Source organism: Dama dama, chromosome X (assembly GCF_033118175.1).
Source record: "Dama dama isolate Ldn47 chromosome X, ASM3311817v1, whole genome shotgun sequence".
Lineage (NCBI taxonomy): Eukaryota > Metazoa > Chordata > Mammalia > Artiodactyla > Cervidae > Dama > Dama dama.
Window position 1 is genome coordinate 88709032 of NC_083714.1, and position 19105 is coordinate 88728136.

Consider the following 19105-nt stretch of genomic DNA (forward strand, 5'->3'; position numbering starts at 1 on the left):
CTCTTAATTCCTGAATACTCAGGAATTAATAAGGAACAGAGGATTCATGACAGATCCAAAACAGCACACAGGAAGCCTCCTGTTAGATGCTTCCTGACGCTACAAAAAATGTTTTTATTTTCCATTCTCCGAAGGGTGGTGGACCCTAGTTCCATTTTAAATACAAGGAAGATAAGTTAATATAGTCAATGAATATTTAGAGAATTAAATCTCTGGTGGAATCCAGTTGAGAAGGGCTTCTCTGTAGTAACTATTAAAAGAATAGTAAAAGAATGTCTAACAATTTGATGTAGAGGAAATGATACAATAAAATTCTTGTTTAATCCAAAGCAAGGCAAAAACAGAGAAATAAGCAATAACAAATGAGGCAAATGGAAATCAAGAAATAATATGTAAGATTTAAATCCAAATATCCAGTAACTATATTAAATATAAATGAGCTAAGTGTTTCCATTAAAAGACAGAGATTGTCAAGTTGCATAATAAAGCAAAATCCAGCAACATACTACAGAAAGGAGTTTCACCTGAAAAGGACACAGGTTGAGAACAAAAGTATAAAAAACAATATGCCATGCAATAATAAACAAAGTGAAGCTGGTGTAACTGTACTAATATCAGACAAAGTATACTAAAGGCAAAAAAAAAAATTAATAGAAATAATGAATAGCATTTTATGGTGGTAAGGTATCAGTTTAACAGGCAGCTATTAAAAAAAACTGAATATACACATTCCCTGGGCCTATCACTTCCACTACTGGGTGTATACTCAACAGAAATGCATACATATATGCTCTGAAAGACATGGACAATGTGCAGCAAAGAGTTAACATGACAGGTCAGAAATGCTATCCTTAGAAAAGCCTGTTTGCAAAGTTGGCCCTTGGCTGGCATCTGAAGACTCAGATTTAGGAAGGGTTTCCACCATCCCCTAACTGACAAGGATAATTTGCTCTAAGTTGAGCAAACAACATGGCTTATGCTGAACACCTGATTTTTTTCTAAGTCTAGAGTTTTTGTGCAGACCAGGCAGAGGGTGCTCATGTGACCAACACTTTAAAAAACATTGGGTACTGAGTCTCTACTGCTGATAGGCAGCACTTCACACATGTTGTCACAACACGGGTGTGATGCTGGGAGAATTAAGCATGTGGTGTGTGACTACTGGGACAGGATCTTGAAAGCTTGTTCCTGGTTTCCTTTAGACTTTGCCCCACGCACATTTTTCCCTTTACTGATTTTGCCTTGTGTCTTTTTGCTATAATAAATATTAGCCCCAAGTATGACTATTTGCTGAGTCCCACGAGTTCTCCAACTATGAGTCACATCATTACCAAATCTGGGGTGATTTTCAGGACTCCCAACATACTGGTGACAGTGGTGGGATTGTCTAGCGTGACCTTAACTCACTTAAATATGGCAAAAACATTGTTTGAGAAAAGGATGGTAGAGGATGACAAACCTGTGATATTGGGTATTTATGGAATTATCTGTGGTGACAAAACCCACTGAAATGTTGTGAAGTAATTAGCCTCCAACTAATAAAAAAAAAAGTAGTTGAGCTGCTATCTGTCATAGGAGGTAAAAGTTACACTATGTAATTTTAAAATGTTAGATCCAACTCCAAGAGAGCATCCTCTTGGATGCTCATTGGCTTGAAGCATCCTCCGGCTACTTTTGGACACAATGGCTAAAGTGAGAGGGAAAAGTGCAACCTGGGTGCCTTTTGTTTTTATTTTCTCCTCCAGGTTGGAGGAAAAGGGTCCAAACATTCCCAAAGGTGAACTTTGAATGGGCCAAAGTCTTGAAAAGTTTGTGTTCCTTTTGTTCATGTGTGTGTGGTGGGGGCGGGGGGTGGGGGAGTGCGGGTTGGGGGGGAGGTTAAATCACTTCCCAGTTGTTGTTGTTCAGTCCTTCAGACATGTCCGACTCTTTGTGACCCCAAAGACTGCAGCTCACCAGGCTTCCCTGTCTTTCACCAGCTCCTGGAGCTTGCTCAAACTCATGTCCATTGAGTTAGTGATGCTATCCAACCATCTCATCCTTTGTCATCACCTTCTCCTGCCTTCAGTCTTTCCTAGCATCAGGGTCTTTTCTAATGAGTCAACTCTTTGCATCAGGTGGCCAAAGTATTGGAGCTTCAGCTTCAGCATCAGTCCTTCCAATGAATATTCAGGATTGATTTTCCTTAGGATTGACTGGTTTGATTTCCTTGCAGTCTAAGGGACTCTCAAGAATCTTTTCCAAAACTACAGTTCAAAAGCATCAATTCTTTGGCACTCAGCCTTCTTTATGGTCCAACTCTCATATCCATACATGAATACTGGAAAAATCATAGCTTTGACTATATGGACCTTTGTAGGCAAAGTAATGTCTCTGCTTTTTAATATGCTGTCTAGGTTTGTCATAGCTTTTCTTCCAAGGAGCAAGTGTCTTTAAATTTTGTGGCTGCAGTCACCATCTGCAGTGATTTTGGAGCCCAAGAAAATTAAGTCTGTCACTGTTTCTATTGTTTCCCCATCTATTGCCCCATCACTTCCCAGAGTGGGAGCAAAATTTTATAAACAAAAAATCAAAGGGAGAAAAACACTCTAGCCACTGCTGCCGCAGCCTTCTACCCCCACTCCTACATTTCAACAGGGATCTCCCTGCAACTACAACAGTAAGCCTGTAAATGCTGGATTTTCTGCTCAAGGTTTGAGAAAACTTGAGCAAAGAGGGGAAAGGAGGAACTTTTAAAAATGGCTTTGCATTTTGTGGCTATTGGATCTGGGTATATGATAGACACTGATGTAAAATATTATATCCTTGTAGTCTCGTAAAGCTAGAGGGATCATTTCCATCAGGAAAAGTTGCAAAAAGAAAAAAACATCAGTGGGATACAACTACCTTGCTTTTTGCTGCCAGTGAGCAGATTGGAATTCAAACTCTTTGAGTATTGGAAATAAAACTAGTCTCCATAACTAACAATTTTTGCTATCATTTTTTTTGCTATTGGAGTTTTAAGAAAAAGGAAGACAACATGAAAAGAGAGACAGTCTTCAGATGAAAATACACTTTTTGAGTTTAAAAAGCAGTTTTTAGTTGTGAAATCAAATGTGTAACTCTTAAGAGGCTGATTTTTTTTTTATCCTCTTGTGCACATTTTTGACTGTGTTAATTTGGAATCTTAAACACAATAAGAAGAGCCTGGGGGAATCTTGTTTGTCACTTGGTCTTGGACTTGGACTTAAACCGTGATTGACTAGCCCTGTACCATCTCAACTTGCTGCTGCCTAAGAAAATTCTTTGGCATCCTACATTTACAGATTCTAATTCCGTGGATCTGATTCTCAGCTGAAACCTGATAAGGTCTGCTATAGACTATACCCACATCAGCACCAGATGTGCTGAACTGAAAGCAGACACAGGCTAAATGAATTCTAAATGAACTATGTGAGGTTTAAATGAATTCAGACTTGGATTGTTGCAGATTTGGATCACCCTTCTTATGATCCTAAATTGTAAAGCCACCCCTGATGCTGGCTGGACCATTTGAGTCAGTTGAGTTGCAGATAGCCAAGGGAAAAGTCTTATTTTCTGATGGGACTATCTGAAATTGATCCTCTGATTGGCTCTATATTTCTAATACAAAAGCTGGTTACATTCCTAACGTGATTTCTGTGAAAGCTGCAAATTGGGGGAGGGCATATAATATGGAATGTGACATCCTTCACCATTCCTCTCAGATCAAACTCTTGATCCTTCCTGAGCCTGTGTCCCTGCTGTTAATGATCATGTTTGACTTTCTAGATTAGTTACAGCTTAAAATAGACTGTTAGCCTGACTCTACTTCCTTCTCCTTCCCCCTGATACATAAACCTAGATAAGGCAGTATGTTTATTAAATGTAGCTGTCCACATAAAAAGAATGATCTTTTCTAGGCTGCTCACTAGATAAACTGATCAGGGTGAAAGGAATGGGAAGTATGAAAACCCAATTTTAAAACATTTGAAAATTCAGAATTTCATCTTAACCAGTTCCTGGATATGATATATCTTTCTGATTAAGTTATTTTAACATGTTTGCCTTTGAAAATGCTTTTAAACTTCTTACATACAAATCTTCTAGACAAAAGGTCTGGATGAGAGGAGAGGTTGATTGCACAACTATAACTGCTAAATGGGACACACAGATTTTGTAACAGTGGAGAAAAAACACCTGAGGAGGCATGAGTGAAGGGTGAGGGCATTAATGATCTTTGATTTTTAGAACTGGAAATTCTGAAATTCCTAGAAGCTTTCCTCTTATCCTTAATAAAAGCATGTGTTGTCTTCCCTGCTGCTGAGAGTGCTTTGAATTCAAATTGACTGCTAATCCCAGAGTCAGATCTGACAGAGCTAACTATGAGACAGCAGGGGATGGCTCCAGCTCCTCTACCTTCCATTCAGCACCTCCACATGTAATCCACACTTGCAAGGCAGATGAACTGGTGCCCTGAAAAAACAAAATGTTTTGGATCCAGCTACCTTCAGAAAACAGTCCCATTGAAACCAAATTCTGAACTGAATTTTTTGGACTGGATTGGAAACACTAAGGCGGGAAGCCTCACAGTAGGAGGTCAGTCACATTAGGGATTCTGTTAACCTAAACTGCCTAATTAATGTATGTCCTACTCGGGATGCCCTAATGATTATAAACTATTTTTGTCCAATGATACTGGATGTGCCCCCTGGCATTGTACTTGTCAGTGAGCCTTGACTATCCCGGCACTGCCTCAGCTCTGGAAGGGATTCAGGTCAGCTTCAGTTTACTGACCAGGCTTGTGTTGTGCCTGGATTGATGCTTCAAGCCAGTTTAAAAAAAAATTTAATGGAAACGTAAGGATGAAACCATCTGGCTTTTGAAGGTACTTGTTTATGGTGATGGATTTGTTTTATCTGCTCAGTATAAGACCCCTAAAGACATAACTGAGGACAATATGGCAGGTTGGTCTCACTCTGCTGTGTTGAGTCCTTATGAAAAAGACACCTTGGCCAAGAGACCAGAAGGTGGAGTTTGGAGTTTTGGTACATGCTAGGCAGAGGGTGCCTATGCTACCAGCCCCTAATAAAAATAAACACTGGACACTGAGTCTCTAATGAGCTTCCTTAGTAGACATTTCATACATTTTGTCAAAATATGATGCTGGAGAAAATAAACATGTGCTGCGCACCTCCACTAGGAAGAGGATGCTTACAAGCTTGTGCCTGGTTTCCTCTGGACTTTGACCATGCACCTTTTTTCTTTGCTGATTTTGCTTTGTATCCCTTTGCTGTAATAAACCTTACCATTAGTATAGATCTATGCTGAGTCCTTTGCCAACAAAATTCCATCTAGTCAAAGCTATGGTTTTTCCAGTAGTCATGTATGGATGGAAGAGTTGGACTATAAAGAAAGCTGAGTGCCGAAGCATTGATGGTTTTGAACTGTTGCATTGAAGACTCTTGAGAGTCCTTTGGACTGCAGGGAAATCAAACCAGTCGATCCTAAAGTAAATCAGTCCTGAATATTCATTGGAAGGACTGATGCTGAAGCTGAAACTCCAATACTTTGGCCACCTGATATGAAGAACTGACTCATTGGAAAAAACCCTGATGCTGGGAAAGATTGAAGGCAGGTGGAGAAGGGGACAACAGAGGATGAGATGGTTGGATGGCATCACCAACTCGATGAACATGAGTTTGAGCAAGCTCTGGGAGTTGGTGATGGACAGGGAAGCCTGGTGTGCTGCAGTCCATTGGGTTGCAAAGAGTAGGACACGACTGAGTGAATGAACTGAACTGATGCTGAGTCCTGTGAATCACCAAACCTAGCAGTGATCTTTGGGAATTTCCACACAGCAAGAATGTTCATAGGAACTTTAAATGATAACAAAAAACTGGAGGAAAAATTCAAATGTCTGTCAACAAGTGAATGGATAAATAATGATGCATTCATACATTGAATGTTTATAGCAATGAAAAAGAATGAACTAATTCTAAGTACAACAATATGGATGAATCTTATAGACACAATGTTGAGTGAAAGAAACCAGATACAAACTAGATAATGTATGATGCTATTAGTATAGAGCTCAAAAATGGACAAATCATACTTACTTGTATTTGAAGTTTTAATGGTGGTTAACTTTGAGGCCTGTAGGATATTAATACCTAGGAAGGGGCACAAAAGAGGCTAATGCAGGGCTAGCAGTGTTCCATACCCTGATTTGGGTTGTGTGTTTCTGTGTAAAAATTCATCAGATTTTATATTCAAGGTTCATGTGTTTAACTTCATGTATATTATACTATAAGCAATTTTGAAAAAAAGAACCTAGCATCCATTGATGGATGAAAAGATAAACAAAATGTGTTATATGCATACAGTGGAGTATTATTCAGCTTTTAAAAAGGATAAAACTCTGACACTATAAAATGGATGAACCTTCAGACATTATTCTAAGTGGAATAGGCCAGTCACAAAAGGATATTGTATGACTCTACATACATGAGGTATCTAGAGTAAGCAAATTCATTGAAACAGAAAGAATGGTGATTGCCAGGGACAGGGAGGAGGGAAGCCTGGGGAGTTATTGTTTAATGGTTATAGTTTCAGTTTGGGAAAATGAAAAATTTCTAAAGATGGGTGGAAGTGATAGTTGTACAACATTGCAAATGTATTTAATGTCACTGAACAGTTAAAATGGTAAATTTTATGGATATTTTACCATAATACAATAAAAAGAAACAAAATGGAAGGAACAGTAGATAAACCTGAATGTGATATCAATCTCAGGTAAAATGTGTGCTTTATAGAGTAGACCCTGGAATATGGCCAAAGGCGTTGATAGCTCTCTGGTTCTGTCCCTAAGAGTGAAGCAACACTAAAAAAGTGGCATATTTGTTAGGTATCATATGTAGGATAAAGAGGAAACAAAAATGAAATCCCTAAGGACAATGGATTACAGCCCCCACCCCCCAAAAAAAGTGGTACTAATTCTGTTAGTACTGATATGAAAGGATATTTAATATATATTCTGGGAAAAAAAGGGTTTGAGAGCAATGTATATTGTGCTGTCCTTTGTTATAAAAGGAAAAAGTGTGTGTGAATAAATGAAATATTTCCTCATTATAAGAGTTATTGATATTATAATTGCCTTTTGAAAGACAAAAAGAAATGCAACTGCATTTAACATAGACATCAATTATCAGATATATTCTAATTTCAGAATGCTAAATTATTCAAAAAAACCGACATACTCAAGGAAATAAGGTGGATGTGTGTGTGAATGTGCAGTGTGTGTACACACATACATATGTGTATATATACACATACAAGATATTGAGACACACAATGTGTATATTTATATTTTCATTAAAATTGTGCCTTACTTTTGTAGCTGATAGTTTAAGTCTTCCCCCTTTTTCTAGTTCTCAAAATAGCTTCTCTGCAAAGTAAATTTTACTCTAAGGGTCCACAAAATTTCTTATCAGATATAAGAATATTAAAATATCTTGATTTATTTGGTTAAAATGTGTTGTCCCATTGAATAAAATGTGTCAGTATTGAAGGAGATCAAGATGCACTCTTATTTCACTTTTTCCAGTTTAGTTTTTCATCTTTAAACTGATGAGATTTTTGTTCAGCTTTCTTGAAGCATAGTTTATACTGTTAAGTCTGATAATCAGAATAGCTTTTGTACTTTTCATGAGCTTTAAGGAAATTCAATGTATGAATATTGGTAATAGCATTCTATCATTCATAGAACTATTAATTTTTATATGCATTCTTATCTCATGTAGATGATTTGACTTTTTTTATAAGAGCATAATTTGTCTTAAGAACACAGATAACTGCCTATTCTTTCTCTTGGAAAGCCCATGGTGCTTAGTATGGCCCTGTACATGACATGGACATTAACTTTGAGACACAGAACTTATTTTGTTCAATAAGAAAGCATAAACTAATGCAAAAAATGTTTGCTGGTAGGATTTGTGCACTGAAAATATCTTGACCGTTTCTCAATTCTATATCAGGATGCAACAGTAGAATGAAACTCAGTGGAAGACCCTACAGACACATGGGTGTCCTTGGAACTTCAAAACTCTATGACATTCGGAAAACTATCTTTACCTTCACTCCACAGGTGGGTGGAATAAGCTTTGGTGTACATTGAGATGAATAAAAATAAAAGAGAAACACTATAGAAATAAAGCATTTACTGGAGTTGGGAGAAGTGTCAGAGTTCCATGGGACCTTGTACATATTAAGCTGCTTAGTAAATATTTGTTGAGTTAGACTGAATTGATGTTGCAGCAAAGAGCTATGCCAAGTGACTGTGGCTACTGAGAGTAGACCTTGGTATTGCAGAAGCAGTGAGTGCTCTTTATTAAAGATTAAATATAATACTGTATCCTTTATAAACAAAATATAGTCTTTTTTGGTAATATTCAACTACCAAATTAGATCTTCTATTTCTTTTTGAGATGGGCCCTTTTTACATGCTTAGAAATTTTTCATATCCTCTTCTAAACAAAAATGTTAGTACTATTTTAGCCATGAGATACATTGTTTATTAGCATGATGTTTATTACCCATATTACAGTAGCAAGCCTTATTATGTATGTGTATAGGAGTAGAAACTATTTTCTGGAAAGAAGGATTAAGTTCCCCATTTGTTATCTTACATCTGAAATAGTGCACTGAAGTACAGATGAAAGAATAATGGACCAGAGATTCTATCTCTGATTTTGCCATTTGCTAGTCATATAACTTTGCTAATCTACTCAGTGTCTCTTGGCCTTGCTTTTTGTCTATTAAAAAGGAGAAAAGCCCTCACTGGGTTGTTAGAATTAAATAAAATCATGTACTTGAAAACACTTTGTTAACTATAGCACACTAAAAATATCTAAGACAACTATATGTACTAATAGGACACCAGATACTTTGGGAAGAATTAGGCATTAAATTTGGAGGTATTGTTGCCTCTGTGATATCTTATACACCTTTATGAATATATGAGTATTTTAAAATATTATTTGATAGTTATGAGATTAATTATTCTAAACTATTATTTTTCTTTTTCTTAGTTTATAGACCAGCAACAATTCTACCTGGCTCTAGACAACAAGATGATAGTGGAAATGCTTAGAACAGACCTCTCCTATCTCTGTAGCCGCTGGAGAATGACAGGCCAGCCCACCATCACCTTCCCCATCTCACACAGCATGCTTGGTAAGGTTGTATGAGGCAAGGAATGAATGTATTTTTGGAATAAGTTGTGTGATTAGCCCTTCAAAATCATAGTCACTGGAAAGCTGCTTTTTGTCATTTATTCTTTCAGCAGTTTATTAAGCTTCTGTTTTGTACCAGGCACTTTTCAAAGCACTAGACATACATGGGGTGAATAAGGTAGATGAGGTTCCTACTCTTACGGAGTTTATGATTTCGAATAAATATGTAACAAAAAACCAATTCACAAGAGTATTTCAGGTGGTTTGAGAGCTATAATTCAAGATATGTAATAAAATAACTTGTTTGGGGCTACTTTAGATAATTGGTTTCTAGGCCAGTTTACAGAAACTTTATTAATAAAACTCATTTTAAAGACAATCTCACTCTAGTGGGTCATCAAGACTTTATAAATTCCCAGACTTCTCTTTCCAAGGCTTGTCTAACTGAAGAAATAAATCTAGCAGAGAAGAGTAAAAAGGCTTTCAGTTTATCTTTTCATTATTAGCTGGGCTTCCTGACATGGCTTGCTTGAAACGGAGTGAGAGGTTTGTTGTTCTCTCAGTTCCTGAAAGACTAGAGCCAATAATGAAGCACTGTTTCCTTTCTGTATCTCTTCTACTGCTTCCAAAAGCCTGTTTGTACTGCCAAAGTACATAGGATGTCTTTTCATTAGAGAAGAATCCTTTGTCATAAATCATTCAAAGTCCAGGCAGACTTAGGGATTTTGATCACATCTCTAAAGTGCTTCAAAAGCACTGGAGGTGAGGAAGTAGGGTTGTCTTTCTTCTTTATATAAGACAATTATCAAATACCCATTTAATAACTACTGTGTTTGCAGAACTGTCTTCAGAAAGTATAAAGTCTAATTGGAAAGGCAAAGCTAATTCACAAAAAAATAGAAAATAATTCAAGACAGTATATAAAGAATTACAAAACCATTAGATTGGTATTTTATAGTGACAGTGATCACATTGTTAATGAAATTTATTTACTAGGTGGGACTTATTCAGGCTTTTTGGGATGCATGGTATTCATATGGAAGGAGAAAAGAAGGAAAGGCACTTCAGGTGAGGAAAAAAAAAATACCATGGGTGAAGCTGAGAGGCAGGGATGCACTTGACTTGTGAGTAGACAGTGAAGAAGCCAAGATGAATAGAGAGGACCTTGCATGTTAGAGTATGTGAAGTGAAAGTCACTCAGTTGTGTCTGACTCTGCAACCCCATGGACTATACAGTCCATGGAATTCTCCAGGCCAGAATATTAGAGTGGGTAGCCTTTCCCTTCTCCAGGGGATCTTCCCAACCCAGTGATTGAGCCCAGGTATCCTGCATTGCAGATGGATTATTTACCAGCTGAGCCACAAGGGAAGCCAATGTTGGAATATAAGTATCAACAAAATTGGGCACGTAAGGTAGGGTCAGATTATGAAGACCTTAAAGAGATGGGAATATCAGACCACCTGACCTGCCTCCTGAGAAATCTGTATGCAGGTCAAGAAGCAACAGTTAGAACCGGACATGGAACTGGTCTGGTTCCATGGACATGGACATGGACATGGACTGGTTCCAAATTGGGAAAGGCAAGGCTGTACGTTGTCATGCTGCTTATTTAACTTATATGCAGAGTACATCATGCGAAATGCCTGCCTGGACGAAGCACAAGCTGGAATCAAGATTGCAGGGAAAAATATCAATAACCTCAGATATGCAGATATGCACCCTTATGGCAGAAAGTGAAGAGGAATTAAAGAGCCTCTTAATGAAAGTGAAAGAGGAGAGTGAAAAAGCCAGCTTAAAACTCAATATTCAAAAAGCTAAGATCATGGCATCAGGTCCCATCATTTCATGGCAAATAGATGGGGAAACAATAGAAACAGTGACAGACTTTATTTTCTTGGGCTCCAAAATCACTGCAGATGGTGGCTGCAGCCATGAAATTAAAAGATGCTTGCTCCTTGGAAGAAAAGCTATGACAAACCTAGACAACATATTAAAAAGCAGAGACATTTCTTTACTGACAAAGGTCTGTATAGTCAAGCCCTTGGTTTTTCCAGTAGTCATGTATGGATGTGAGAGTTGGATCATAAAGAAAGCCAAGCACTGAAGAATTGATGCTTTTGAACTGTGCTGTTGGAGAAGACTCTTGAGAGTCCCTTAGCAAGGAGATCCAACCAGTCCATCCTAAAGGAAATCAGTCATGAATATTAATTGGAAGGACTGATGTTGAAGATGAACTCCAACACGTTGGCCACCTGATGTGAAGAACTGACTCATTGGAAAAGACCCTGAGGCTGGGAAAGATTGAAGGCAGGAGAAGGGGACAACAGAGGATGAGATGGTTGGATGGCATCACCAACTCATTGGACATGAGTTTGATTAAGCTCTGGAAGTTGGTGATAGACAAGGAAGCCTGGTGTGCTGCAGTCCATGGGGTCGCAAAGAGTCGGACATGACTGAGCAACTGACCTGACCAAAAATAAGCAGGGAAATTTAAAATAAATTATCTCAGAAGTCTGTAGCTATTAAAATTTTTGAGCAAGGAGCAATATGATGAAAGTGATGTTTAAGGAATATTCATTTAGTGACAATTTTCATTGTTGTTAGGAGAATCTGATATCAAGGAAACTAATCCAGGTATGAGGTGATGAGAACATACACTGGGATGATGATAAAAATTGAATGGGGAAGGTGGAGATGAGTCATTTTATTTTTTATAATGCTATTTATTTATGGCTGTGTTGGGTCTTTGTTGCTGTGTGGGCTTTTCTCTAGTTGCAGTGAGCAAGGGCTACTCTCTAGTTGGGGTGGGTGGGTTTCTCATTGTGGTGGCTTCTCTTGTTGCAAAGCATGGGCTCTAAGGCACATGGGCTTCAGTATCTGCAACACATGGGCTCAATACTTGAGGTTTCTGGGCTCTAGAGCACAGGCTTAATAGTTGTGGCACACAGGCTTAGTTGCTCTATGGCATGTGGGAGTTTCCCAGAGCAGGGATTGAACCTGTGTCTTCTGCATTGGCGGGCAGATTCTTTACCACTGAGCCACCAGGGAAACCCACAAGAGTCATTTTAATCAACACCTTATAAGTCAGGTGTTGACTGACTAGATATGAAAGTCAGGTGTTGACTAACTAGATGTGAGATATGAATCAAGATAATGCCAACATTTAGAGACTAGCTAAATAATGCTGCATCGATAAAAGCAGAGAACTTCTGAAGAAAGATGCCAGTTGTAAAGGGACATGTTGAATTTGTAGTGACAAAGAGATTTCAAAATTGAAAAACCAAGAGTTGTGGATGACATAAACAGCCATAGTTTGGGAAGAAGAATATAACTAAAATCTAAATTTAAGTCACAGTTTTGACATTTGGTATGTGGTCACACAACAAAAACAGAATTATCAATAGCAATAATAACTGCAATGTTTATTTAGCACTCTCTGTGTATCAGGCACTGATCTAAGTGCTTTCAATGCATCATTTTGAAATCTCTACAACAACCCTATTCAGGTAGGTACTGTTAATAGCCTCCATTTTATAGATGAAGAAGGTGACTCTTTGTATACTCACAAAGCTAGTAAGCAACAGAGTCAGGCCTCAAACCAGGTCTGTCAGTCTTCAAAATATACATTACTAATACAGTAGCTATGTATTTTTATCAGGGAAAATTTTGTGCTGATGAAATGGGAATGAACATGTTTAGTGATCACATTAAAATGTGAATTAAATCCTCATATTAAAGACAAATATTCCTAGGATAGGTAAAAGCAAAATCTAGCTAGATGCTACATATGAAACCTTACAAAAGCTATCTCTAAAATAAAACTTTACAGAAAAACAGAAAAAAAGGAAGGCAAAAATATATCATGTAAATGCTAACCAAAAAAAAGCAATGATGGCAATATTAATATAAAAAATAGCAAATAGAATTCAAGGTGAAAATCAGGAAATGGGATAGGAAGGATATTTTATATTGATAAGAGTTATAGCACATGAAGACAATAGAACATTTATAGATTTTTATCTACTGAGGAATATCAGTGAAATATATAAAGCAGATATTTAGGAAAACTTAATGACAATATGATAAATCCATTTTACAGTCATAGTGGGAAACTATAACATATCTCTATCATAATGCCCACTAGACCATTCAGGTATGACCTAAATCAAATTCCTTATGATTATACAGTGGAAGTGAGAAATAGGTTTAAAGGATAAGACCTGATAGACAGAGTGCTTGATGAATTATGGATGGAGGTTAAAGACATTGTGCAGGAGACAGGGAGCAAGTCCATCCCCAAGAAAAAGAAATGCAAAAAAAGCAAAATGGCTGTCTGAGGAGGCCTTACAAATAGCTGTGAAAAGAAGAGAAGCAAAAAAAAAGGAGAAAAGGAAAGATATACTCATTTGAATGCAGAGTTCCAAAGAATAGCAAGGAGAGATAAGAAACCTTTCCTCAGTGATCAATGCAGAGAAATAGAGGAAAACAATAGAATGGGAAAGACTAGAGATGTCTTCAAGAAAACTAGAGATACCAAGGGAACATTTCATGCAAAGATGGGCTCAATAAAGGACAGAAATGGTATGGACCTAACAGAAACAGAAGATATTAAGAAGAGGTGGCAAGAATACACAGAAGAACTGTACAAAAAAGATCTTCATGACCCAGATAATCACAATGGTGATCACTCACCTACAGCCAGACATCCAGCAATGTGAAGTCAAGTGGGCCTTAGGAAGCATCGCTATGAGCAAAGCTAGTGGAGGTGATAGAATTACAGTTGAGCTATTTCAAATCCTAAAAGATGATGCTGTGAAAGTGCTGCACTCAATATGCCAGCAAATTTTGAAAACTCAGCAGTGGCCACAGGACTGGAAAAGGTCAGTTTTCATTCCAATCCCAAAGAAAGGCAATGCCAAAGAATGCTCAAACTACCGCACAGTTCCACTCATCTCACATGATAGTAAAGTAATACTCAAAATTCTCCAAGCCAGGCTTCAATAGTATGTGAACTGTGAATTTCCAGATGTTCAAGGTGGTTTTAGAAAAGTCAGAGGAACCAGAGATCAAATTGCTAACATCTGTTGGATCACTGAAAAAGCAAGAGGGTTCCAGAAAAGCACCTCCTTCTGCTTTATTGACTATGCCAAAGCCTTTGACTGTGTGGATCACAAAAAACTGTGGAAAATTCTGAAAGAGATGGGAATACCAGACCACCTGACCTTCCTCTTGAGAAATCTGTATGCAGGTCAGGAAACAACAGTTAGAACTGGACATGAAACAACAGACTGGTTCCAAATAGGAAAAGGAGTAGGCCAAGGCTGTATATTGTCACCATGCTTATTTAACTTATATTCAGAGTACATTATGAGAAATGCTGGGTTGGATGAAGCACAAGCTGGAATCAAGATTGCTGAGAGAAATATCAGTAACCTCAGATATGCAGATGATACCACCCTTATGGCAGAAAGCAAAGAAGAATGACAATGAAAGAGGAGAGTGAAAAAGCTGGCTTAAAGCTCAACATTCAGAAAACAAAATTCATGGCATCCAGTCCCATCACTTCATGGCAAATAGATGGAGAAACAGCGGCAACAGTGGCAGACTTTATTTTCTTGGGCTCCACAATCACTGCAGATGGTGACTGCAGCCATGAAATTAAAGGACACTTACTCCTTGGAATAAAAGTTATAACCAACCTAGACAGTGTATTAAAAAGCAGAGACATTACTTTGCCAACAAAGGTCTGTCTAGTCAAGGCTATGGTTTTTCCAGTAGTCATGTATGGATGTGAGAGTTGAACTATAAAGAAAGCTGAGCGCTGAAGAATTGATGCTTTTGAACTGTGGTATTGGAGAAGGCTCTTGAGAGTCCCTTGGACTACAAGGAGATCCAACCAGTCCATCCTAAGAGAAATCAGTCCTGAACATTCATTGGAAGGACTGATGTTGAAGCTGAAATTCCAATACTTTGGCCACCTGATGGGAAGAACTGACTCATTTGAAAAGACCCTGATGTTAGGAAAGACTGAAGGTGGGAGGATAAGGGGACGACAAAGGATAGATAGTTGGATGGCATCACTGACTCAATGGGCATGAGTTTGAGTAAGCTCCAGGAGGTGATGGACAGGGAGGCCTGGCGTGCTGTGGTCCATGGGGTCGCAAAGAGTCGGATACGACTGTGCGACTGGACTGAACTAAATGAATCATAATGTCACAGATCAATTACACAAAAATAATTAAAGATATAGAAAATTAAACTCTGCATTTATATGAAACAGAAAGAAATCCAGAAATCAAAATATACAAAGAATGTTTATTTTTTTAATGTTTATTTTTTAAAGTATAAATAATATAAATGATTTTGCCAGACATAGGGCATAAAACTAATTAAAACAAAATAATTTCTAAAAAACCTGATCATGAATGAATTAAAATTTTTGCAAATAATTCTTCAATTAAAGAGGAAATCCAATTTAAAATTATATAGTGTTTTAAAATGAAAATTGGTACCACTACTTATCAAAACTTGAGATTTGGTCAAAGTAATATTTAGAAATTTTCATATTCTTGAATATTTTCACTTTGGAAAAAAAACTTCTGTTTCCAGACGAAAAGGAATAGACTCACTTTTCCCTATTCTTCCTGCTAAGTATAGCTAAAATTCAGGACATTACTATAACACAAATATAAGAAGACTCAGAAAGTTGGAAAAAAGAAGGAAGACTTTGAACTTAAGAAATGACGCAACAGTGAATTTCCTGGGTTTTCCTTCTGCCTCATATATTGTGGATTGGGTGCTAGAGAAGTTATCATCCCAGAAACACAAATGGGTACAAATTTTAAAAGGTCCAGGAAAAACCTGGACCCTTTAGCCCAAGGAACAGGAAAAGGGCAGCCTAGCCAGACACAAAGCTTCTAGACAGTTAAATGTTCTAATCCATCCAAATGACACGCCAAAAAACTACAGCCCCATTCCCATCAGTGTCAACAAGGCTAGGTGGAGAACCTAGACTATTGCTTTCACACAACTGTGAAGAGGCACACCTCCCTCCTTAAGGATTGTACCTGAGATGTACTTGTGGGGAGCTTAGACTTTCATCATTAGTGAACAGTAGAGGAACCTCTTCCACACCCACCTAGCAGTATCAAGGCAATGCTCCCTTAACTGCTGCACAGTATCAGAGAAAACTTGCTGAATCTGAAGATTCAGTAAGATCCAGAGTCTCATAATATGATACCCCAAACTTCCAGAATACAATAGAAAGTCATTCATACCAATGCCCAGGAAAATCTCAACTTCAACGAGAAAAGATGATCAACAGACTCCGATACCAATATGACAAAGATGTTAGAATTATGACAAAGACTTTAAGGCAGTCATCATAAAAAAAATTTACCAAGCAATTGGTGGTGGTGGTTAGTCACTAAGTCATATCTGACTCTTGCGACCCTATGGACTATAACCCTCCAGGCTTCTCTGTCCAGTGGATTCTCCAGGCAAGAATACTAGAGTGGGTTGCCATTTCCTTCTCCAACCAAGCAATTATAACCACACTTTAAACCTGAAAGTAGAAAGTCTCAGCAAAGAAATAGAAATGCTCAGTAAAGAAATTAAAGAGCTAAAGAACCAAATGTAAGTTTTAGAACTGAAAACTATAACTGAAATGAAAAGCTCACTGGATAGGCTCAGTAGAAGAATGAATAAACTGAACTTGAAGACAGAAGTGAACAAGAGTGAAAATAAACTGAATAAATGTAACAGAGCCTCAGAGACATATGGGACTAACATTCATATTATGAAAGACCTAACATTCATGTTATGAGTTCCAGAAGGAGAGGAAAAAGAATATAAGGCTGAAAAAAAGTATCCCAGCTAATAATGGCTGAAAAAAACGCAAAAGGCATAAACCTGCAAATTCAAAAAGCTGAGAGAGTCCCAAACAGTATAAACTCAAAGAAATCCATGCCAAAACATAATGATCAAACTCCTGAAAATTAAAGAAAAAGAAAAAAACTGGAAAGCAGTAAGACAAATGATGCATCACCTATATGGAAAAACAATTAGAATGATAGCAGATTTCACCAAAAACCCTGGAGAACAGAGGGAACTGACATAATATTTTTTTCAACTGCTTAAAGAAAAGAATTATAAACCAAGAATTCTGTATCCAATAAAAATGTACTTGAAGAAAAAAGGGGAAAAATAGACACTCTCGGGTGAAACAAAACTAAATGAATTTGTTTGAAGGGGATCTGCTTTAAAAGAAAGGCTTAAAGGAAGTTCTTGAAATGAAAAGGAAGTAATAGAAAATAAAATATTGGAACATCAAGCAAGAAAAAGAACAGTGGAAAGAGTAAGAATACATATAAATACAATAAAGTTTCTCCCCTTCAGTTTTCTAAATTATGTTTGGCATTTGAAGCAAAAAAAATATAACACTGATGTAGTTCTCAGAGTTGTAGAGGAGATCTTCAATGAAATTATGTGTTTTTCCCATTTCTTCTTTTCATTCATTTTTTGGAGGATAATTGGTTTACAGTGTTGTGGTGCTCTCTGCTGTGCATCAATGCAAATCAGTCATAATTATATATATATATGTGTGTGTGTGTGTGTGTGTGTGTGTGTGTGTATCCCTGATTTTATATATATATATATATATATATATATAAATCCCTTCCCTCTTAAACTTCCCTCCCCACCCATTGCACCCCTATAGATTGTCACAGAGTGCCAGGCTCTAATGCAATTATATTATAGATTGGGGGAGGTAAGGGACTGAAAAGGAAAAAAAAATTTTTTTACACATCATTTTAACTAGTAAAATGTTTACACTAGTAGTGATATATGTGTGTATATATATATATATATATATAATCTGATTGTATATACATATATAATATATATTTGAGTGAAAACCACAATCACAGGAAACTAACCAATCTGATCACATGGACCAAAGCCTTGTCTAACACAATGAACTGTGAACCATGCCATGTAGGGCCACCCAAGACAGACGGGTCATCATGGTGGACAGTTCTGACAAAATGTGGTCCACTGGAGAAGGGAATGGCAAACCACTTCAGTATTCTTGTCTTGAGAACCCCATAAACAGTATGAAACAGCAAAAAAATAGGACGCTGAAAGAAGAAGTCCCCAGGTTGGTAGGTGCCCAATTGCTACTAGATATCAGTGGAGAACTAACTCCAGAAAGAATGACGAGACAGAGCCAAAGCAAAAACAACACCCAGTTGTGGATGTGACTGGTGATGGAAGTAAAGACCAATGCTGTAAAGAGCAAAATTGCATAGGAACCTGGAATGTTAGGTCCACAAATCAAGGCAAATTGGAAGTGGTCAAACAGGAGATGGCAAGAGGGAACATCAACATTTTAGGAGTCAGCGAACTAAAATGGACTGGAATGGGTGAATTTAACTCAGATGACCATTATATCTACTACTGTGGGCAGGAATCCCTTAGAAGAAATGGAGTAGCCCTCATAGTCAACAAAAGAGTCCAAAATGCAGTATTTGGGTGCAATCTCAAAAACAACAGAATGATCTCTGTTCGTTTCCAAGGCAAACCATTCAATATCACAGTAATCCAAGTCTATGCCCCGACCAGTAATGCTGAAGAAGTTGAAATTGAACCGTTCTATGAAGACCTACAAGACCTTCTAGAATTAACACCCCCAAAAGATGTCCTTTTCATTATAGGGGACTGGACTGCAAAAGTAGGAAGTCAAGAAATACCTGGAGTAACAGGCAAATTTGTCCTTGGAGTGCAGAATGAAGCAGGACAAAGGATAACAGAGTTTTGCCAGGAGAACGCACTGGTCATAGCAAACATCCTCTTCCAACAACACAAGAGAAGA

General features: G+C 37.6%; 1 protein-coding gene across 6 annotated transcripts in view; it reads left to right on the plus strand.

The window, feature by feature from the left end:
* The window catches only part of PHKA1 (phosphorylase kinase regulatory subunit alpha 1), a 171405-nt gene that overhangs the window by 86687 nt on the left and 65613 nt on the right, over positions 1 to 19105 (plus strand). For all 6 annotated transcript variants that reach the window (XM_061136102.1, XM_061136103.1, XM_061136104.1 and 3 more), the window contains 2 exons: positions 8034 to 8143; positions 9087 to 9231. In XM_061136102.1, the coding sequence (XP_060992085.1) occupies positions 8034 to 8143; positions 9087 to 9231 (255 nt within the window). The remainder of the gene's footprint in view (positions 1 to 8033; positions 8144 to 9086; positions 9232 to 19105) is intronic.